Source organism: Eurypyga helias, unplaced genomic scaffold, assembly GCF_000690775.1.
Source record: "Eurypyga helias isolate BGI_N326 unplaced genomic scaffold, ASM69077v1 scaffold5694, whole genome shotgun sequence".
Classification (NCBI taxonomy): domain Eukaryota; kingdom Metazoa; phylum Chordata; class Aves; order Eurypygiformes; family Eurypygidae; genus Eurypyga; species Eurypyga helias.
The window spans coordinates 16,665-24,398 of record NW_010245513.1 but is presented as its reverse complement, the minus strand read 5'-3'; the positions used below and the strand labels follow the sequence as shown (position 1 = coordinate 24,398).

The following is a 7,734-nucleotide window of genomic DNA, read 5'->3' as shown; positions in this document are numbered from 1 at the left end:
TGCTCTCCCTGACTGCTTTGAATATATATTCAGGAAGATAAACTCACTCAAATTTGGCCTGCAAATACTTCTGCCACTCTGGTCGCACAAAGATGCATGAACAATTACAATTAGAAAAGCAGGGAAGCCAAGAGAAGCATTTTAAGGTGTGAAGCACCTGAAAACCACTGTTTAGTAATAAATATCAGGAATTGCTTCTATGAATGTTCAGTGGAGCTGAATATATTTGGTAACCTACCCATCATTGTTAACATCAGATACTGCAACAGTGTACCCAAAATAAGACGCCATCTGAAAATAAAAAACAACAGGTAGACTTTCATATCAGGTATCATTTTTTTAAAAGTTTTTACTGATAATCCTCTTTGTTTCTATGGTTATTAATTCTAAAAAAAAATTTATATATTCTTGAAACTATGTTAATGAAACCATATCATCTAGATGTATAATACATCATCACCTAGTTGCTTAACATTACCTGTTCACCAGTGAAGTTCTGGATAAAGGTCAAGTCTGAAGAATTAATAATTGAGACCTGGCAACAGAAAAATATGGATAGTTTCAAGCACACAGTAGAAATGCTACAATGTAACATCACTGCAAACTAATTTGACACACTGAAGGATGTTCCAAGTGGTCAAGAAAAAACAATTTTTTTTTTCATTTTACCACAGTTTTCCTGTAGGATCTTGAACAAATCACTAGGATATTGTGAGTTATAGGTCCCCCATGACTAAAATGGGGAAAAGGCTATTTTCCATCCTTACTGGACACTGTGAACAGCAGCAAATCACAGACTATCAGCGAATCAGTGACTACATTAGTATGCATGAAAATATTAACTTAAAACATAAAGAAATATATACATACATACACACACATACACACCTTTCCTCTGAAAAGCGGTATGAGTAAGTTCCAGAGACACAAAGTTTTGGGTCCACAAAACTAGAGAATGTGCCTGTGATCTTTGTTTCACAACTGGGTGAGTCTGAAACTCTTTTTTTCCTGTGAGATAAAAGATGTATCCACACATGTATATTGTTTTCTCCCTTCACTTCTAACTGAATATCATGACTCTCTGCACGGGGTATTCAGTGTGTACAGACCAGTGAAAATAAACACTGGGTATGAATCATCTGAACTTGGACTTCCCTGAGGACACAGCATTGCACATGAAATATGCTAACCTATGGGTAAGCTGAGGTCTGATAACACTCAGAGCGTGTAAGGATACCGGTCATTCTCGAGTGTGCTTGTAATTGGCTATTGAAAACAAACGTCAGAAAGGACTATGTGCTTAATATTCAAAGCCCAAAACAGTAAGGCATTTCAATCCAGCCAGGTTAAGTCTGAGGGTGAAGTCAGTGGCAGTTTTCTCTGATTAGAAAGTTTAGAAGTAAAGAGACAGCAAATAAATGTAGACTAATCTTCCAAATGGCCTAACTGCATTCTCACCACAAAAAGGATAAAATGTGAGTCTGGTACATACATAGCCAAAGTTCTGTGCTCCCCTCGGGACTCCAGCAACCAGCTCTGAAAAGATAAACGATCAACAGTGAACTGTTTTGCTAAGTGGTGCACACAACATGCATCCCGTGCCACTTAAATTCTTTCTTGGCACATAACCCTTAGGATTTTGGTTTCTTATCTGTATCAGAAACACAAATCACTTCTAGACATTAATTCATAAAACTTTAACATTCATTCAATGCATCTAGTTGCATGAATTATTACATCTTAATGTAATACAGAATAATCTTAATGTAACATGTTCTGTTGAATACTTTCATCCAGAGATCTCTTTCTGCCGAGTATTACTTAGCAGAGCACAGTATAATAAAGCTCTTGGTAAAATTCAGCCCGTTACCTGATAGCTGTGGATTGATGGAACCAGAATTAGTTATGGCATTACACACTAGAGTATAGAAGCTACAAACAACTGTCCTTCCAAGTACCCCTTTTCTTTCTGGCTGCACAATAATTTGTCCCACCTGTTATTTGTCTTGATGCCATGAATGTATTCAAGAAGTTCTGCACAGGCTATCTAAAAGCATTTTAGGGAAATTTTTGTGAGTGCGACTGGGGGAATCCATTGAACAAGAACATGAAACATTGGACCTAGCTGCCTTCTAGGATTTAATTCTGCTCAGTAGTGAAATCTTAGAAAACTAGTGGGAAACAATGGGGGGGGGGGGGGGGGGGGGAAGAAAAGAAAAAAAAGGGAAGAAGAGAGCAAAGTCACAGCCTGAATCCTTCCTGTCTAAACTTTCCCTCATTAGGATATCCACAACAGAAGGCAGCAGCAGGAACTTCAGATCCCACAGAACCTGAGCCACCTGCATATATTGATCTGGCATTCCTCTGAACTTCTCTGAGTTTATATACTCCCCTATTGTTGAATGTGCTTGGTCAAGGGATGGAAGTAATAATGAAGGATGGGAACAGGACACAGGATGATTTCCAGGTCAGCCAACAATGCAATTCTTACTGCCAATCGTTCACGTGACTTACTGAGTCAAAAACCATTATAAAAATGTGAATATGCATTAAAAAAAAAAAAGGTATATATCTGGGCAGCTGCAGCCTTCCATTACCAGGGACACGTATTTTTTTCAGCATTGTAGCATTTGGCTCAGAATTGTTATTAGCTTGTTAACCCACAGTGGCACAGGACAGGAAACTATAGGGATTAAGCAGGGGCAGTTCTTAATCTACTGCATTCATTTCTAGAAATGTACTATGTCTCTGTTGGCTTTGTAAGTCTGGACCACAGAGCTGTTCACCCCCTCAAGAAAACTACCTCTTAAGCAATACTTTCTGACAAACTATCAGCCTCCCACAAGAAACACAGCTCTTAAGGTATGAGACCAGTGATCACAGATATTTTCAGCTATCTATGCATTTTGAAATCCTGTACAATTTCAGAACACCTGAAAATAGCTAAATCATGGACAAATTTCTATTTGTAACATACTCTACCAAGCAGACTGCTGTGACAGGAGCTTTTCTTCTACACTGGATTCAGCTTGCAGAGACAGGAAAACTAGTGTTCAATGTCTAACACACCCAAGAAACTTACTTTACAACTTAAAAATCAGACAATATTTGGCTTGGTTTTAGTCCTCCTGCCACAGCACTTTGTGTGCTGTGTGCTTTGTGTGAGTTCCACATATGAATTAAGTGAGGTTTAAGTATTGTTGGTATTTAGTTAAACCCTCAGTGGTATTCCAGGAACTATTGCTGCTTTTCCTAATCCAAGGGACTAATTGAACACTTCATCTTCCTGTAGAATGTATTCTCTCCCTCTAAGCTCAGGTTGTAATAAAAGGAATTCAATGCTTCTATCTCCTGCTATTAAATATAAGGCTCAAGGCAGGAGCAAGAGCCCAGGGAACTTGTTCTTACTGCATTATGCCTGTGCAGGAAAATATAATGTATGAAAAGGGTCAGATAATGAACTGCCCCAGGAACCCCATCCTTAAGGGACATGAAGAGTAACTAGGGAAAGTTTTACAGAGCCAAGAGCTGCTTTCACCAACATACTTGCGTAGACACATGTCTTTGTCCAGAAGCAGCTGAATATTACCTCCTAGCCTCGGCTGTGATGTTCATGTGGCAGTCAGAAGTGTGCTTTCAACATACGCAGAGATTTACATGCCACGTTGCGTCTGTCCAGCCAGATGCTGAGGGTCAGCAGCCTCTGTGCAGGTGAGAAGCTTGCGTATGGACTGAGGGACTGTACAGCACTGCACTGTCAGCTCCACTTGTTACTACTGGTCACCAAATTGGCTAAATTAAGTGACCCTGGATGGGTTCCACCTGTCATGCTGTCACAGCTCTAACTGCGAACAGATGCATGTGCATGATACAAATTCTGGGTTATTTAACTTTTGCTCTGTTGTGCTATGCCTTATAAGGAAATATTTCCCTCTGAGAGTTTTAGCTTAAGCCTCACCAGTGTTTCAAATGCATAAAAGCAATGTTCCTGCGTAGAGACCCAAAATGAGGAATTTAATAGATGCATGGGCATATGGTTCCCATCCAAGTATATAGCTTCTTACCTTGTTCAGAATCTCCAGTAAATTCCCCAGCAGCCACTGAGTATCCTGTGCAAAGATAAATTACAAGCAAAATACTTGACAAACCATTTCTTTCAGAAAATACGCATGGACCATCAGACTTGTTTGCTCAACAGAATGCAGATTTTTTTCTACCATTAGTATACTAAAACTGTGTGGAAAAAGGGAAAATTGTTGATCACATTATTATTATTAAATTAACTGTAGGTCTGAATGCATAATAAATCTATGCCTTTTCTCCAAATATCAGCTTCTAAATCACTAATGCTTAACAATTTATCTGAAAAAAGCAGCAGTACTATGGTGCTTTGCCCTAACAGCTATTGACACAATTTAGGCCTTCATTACTCTACTGCGATGTGTGAGTATCCTGGTCCAGCTGTACGTAGAAGACAGCTTTCCAAAGATGCAGTTAAGTACCTCCTAGAGCTTTAGTAAACCTGTGAGATAATTGCTATTCTGTCATAAGCATCCTCTGCTGACCAGTCTCAGAAATAGGATGCTGGGCAAGGCGCTCTGTTGGCTTGACCCAATGAGGACATTCAACCCAAACCATTCTGTGACTCTGTGATTCTATGATAATCCCATTGAAGTAACTAGGAAACTACTGATTTAGTGCTTAAGGCAAAATATGTTGAAATCCTCTCACAACTGGGACATTGGTAATTTAGGGCTTGTTTTCACATTTATATAAGCCCCACTGTTTTTAGAACGTATTGCTAACACAGAGCTTAGCTTACCCATGTAGTTGTCATCATATGAGGGTGGTGCCACTCCTGTTTGCTTCTCTCGTGCCAGTTTCCTCAGAATATCTTTGAAGGAATAATTCGCAATGATATCCGGGATACTTACAGTGATTACCTGACCTGGATTCAAACAACTTCATAAATGAAAGCTACATAAAGGAGAGCCAGTTTCTATAAAACAGGGCTAGCAGAACATCAGAACAGAGCTGCAAGGGATAATAGAGCACAGATGCAAAGAGTAGACATCTTCTCTCAATCTTCCTCCATTACCACCTTGGAAGTCTCAAGAGCACCCATAAATCAATACAACAAGGCATCGAGACTCTATTGAAACATCACAAAAATATCTCCAGACCCACTTCACGGGGCTGATTCAAACTAAAGTCAAGCATTTTCAGTTTCAGCTACCTTTTGATATCATAAAGTACAAATGTAGTGGACCAATGGAAGCAATTTCCCAATGGAGAATTCAAAGCTATGTACTCTCTGCCATTGTAAGCAACTAGATCTTCCTCCTTTAACGGCAATGCCAAACCACACATCAGTGAGGCTTACAATGGGCAAGTTGGTAGGTAGTCTGGGAATCAGCTATATCATACCTGTCAGAACAAGTTAAAGCAAAAAGACTCTTTAATCCTCTATGAAAACCACTTTAGGTTTTACCTACATGAGAAACTACATCTTGGAAGCTACAGTGATGCCAGAAATGAAGAAAAAGTATATGCAGATAGCAACAAAAGATAGTGTTCAGGAACAAATAGTGACAAAACCTTTGAAATTACATATTTTTGTTGTACAAATACTAGCTTTTATTGTTGTATTATTGTACAAATACTAGGTATTTTAAAAACTGCAGTATTTCAAGGGGAAAAGTCAGCTTATTAATTAAATAATAAATGTACTCTAATGCCAATATAAAAGAAGTTATTTCCCTTTGTTTCACTTCTTATACAATGTGCATCCTAGATTTTCCCTGACATATTTTTACGCTCAGTTGCTTGGAATTCTTCTGATTTACATTTGTTGAAAATAAGACCGGAGACCGGTTATCTTAAACAATGGAAATCTAGAACAAAATTTTCAACACTACTTTCTGCTTCACTTCTTAGATCAAGTTAACCAACCCAATGAACATACCTTGCCAATAAAAACTACCGGGCCCGCCTACTATCAGGTCTCCATTCTACAAAAAGCACAATTGAATAAAATTACACAACAAAAGAATGCAACAAAATTAAGCATGCATGGGAAAAACAATTTACATGACCAAAAGAATATCAGAATCATGATAACGGAGAACAGCCCTGTTCAAGGAAAGAATGTAGGTGCATGGATGGGCAGGAAAATCTACAGCTAAAGTTAAGATCATCCTATGCATCTTCACCTGAATGAAAGACATTTTTTTAGCACTAACATAGCATTCTAAAAATTGCTGATTATTTGTAACAAAAATAAAAGAGGGTCTTCACATTTAATGAAGCAACAGTAATGATTTATAAAGAAATATACTTTTGTCTACCCTACAATGAGGTCCGTAGTCCTGAGCTGTTCATTATGTGAATATCAGTGTAGCTCCAGAACACAGAAAACATTGGCAATATTCAAAGTTATATGGGGTCTTGATGCTTTAATAATGGCACAGATAATACAATAGTTGCAAAGTTTATTCTTTGGCCCACAATATTGTTTCTGGACCCTCTTTGCACAGAAGAACAACTAGCTATTTCCCTTCAGCATTTTCATTTTCACCTCCAGAAGACAACAGTCTTAATGACTAGTCTGCCTTCAAAAGCATCCTTATACAAGCCATTCTAACTTTTAAAAACTATCTGGTGTCTGACCATTGTTTCCTGAAAGTCATGTCTCTGGAAAGCATCCTGAGACACGCTGAGACAGAAGCACATACAATTTTTCACCTAATTATTTATTAAGATAGACTGAGCAAAGTCAGATTGGAGAGCAAAGAGATAAACAGGTGCTGATTGCAGTATTTCTTTTACTAATGAAACCAGAAAGTTTGAAGCATGCAAAAGAAGAAAGGACTTGCAACAACTTCATGAAACTTTCCATACACAACAGCACGGAGATAAACTCTTGATCACTAAGATAGTGCTTGAATGCTGGGGATATATCAGAATTACATCTGGTCAAAGTATTTCAGAAGCAGAATCTCACCTTGTAAAAATCTAAGCTGAATCCTGCTTGACAAAATCCTTGTCCTTCAGGATCTGCATTGCCTGCAATTATGAAGGTAAAGTGAATGATAGCTTGCACGCCCCTGCAGGTGTAAGGCTGTGAATGCAAAACTACCAAAATATGTGAAAAAATGAGTATTCCTTTTTAGAAGAGGAAGAGCAAATCAAGACCTTCTACAGTTCCCTGAATGTGCACGCCCCTTGTGAAGATTTTGAAAAATAGGAATAGTTACTTGGGACTTTTTCATCTCATGGCCAAGGAAGGACCCTTGCGACAACTACCAGGGATTAAGTTTTCATTTGCCTGGAGATAACAAAAATAAACAACTTAAAAGAAATCCCAGAATGGTCACCACCGTCTGCTCTGCCATAAACACAAAAAAAATAAGCGTTTACTAAGGCATTCTCAAAAGTCGTTGACATAGTAGATGAGTCAGCATGGGTCAGTGTTCGAACAACATCCTGGTAATCTGTACTGTGGCAAGGGAAAGGGGCGCATGTCCTTCACAAGGGCCAGCCCTTTCATTGACAAACATTTGCTCAGTGAGGACCGAAGCGTAATATAATATCAGATGTACATTTCTACATGCAAAAACATCTTTCCTGCTTCTGTCCATTTTTATTTCTTGTCTCCAAATCCTTATATAATTGTACAAGGTGGGCTGATATGCATTTTAGGGTTTTTCTATGTGCATTGGAGTGCTGGAAGCC

General features: G+C 38.5%; 1 protein-coding gene across 1 annotated transcript in view; it reads right to left on the bottom strand.

The window, feature by feature from the left end:
- Positions 1–7,734, bottom strand: part of ITGA8 (integrin, alpha 8) — a gene marked incomplete at both ends in the record, with an annotated part of 55,675 nt that overhangs the window by 31,319 nt on the left and 16,622 nt on the right. The window contains 7 exons of the mRNA XM_010150088.1: positions 239–291; positions 479–535; positions 1,493–1,536; positions 4,065–4,109; positions 4,823–4,948; positions 5,966–6,011; positions 7,004–7,065. Coding sequence (XP_010148390.1) covers positions 239–291; positions 479–535; positions 1,493–1,536; positions 4,065–4,109; positions 4,823–4,948; positions 5,966–6,011; positions 7,004–7,065 — 433 coding nt within the window. The remainder of the gene's footprint in view (positions 1–238; positions 292–478; positions 536–1,492; positions 1,537–4,064; positions 4,110–4,822; positions 4,949–5,965; positions 6,012–7,003; positions 7,066–7,734) is intronic.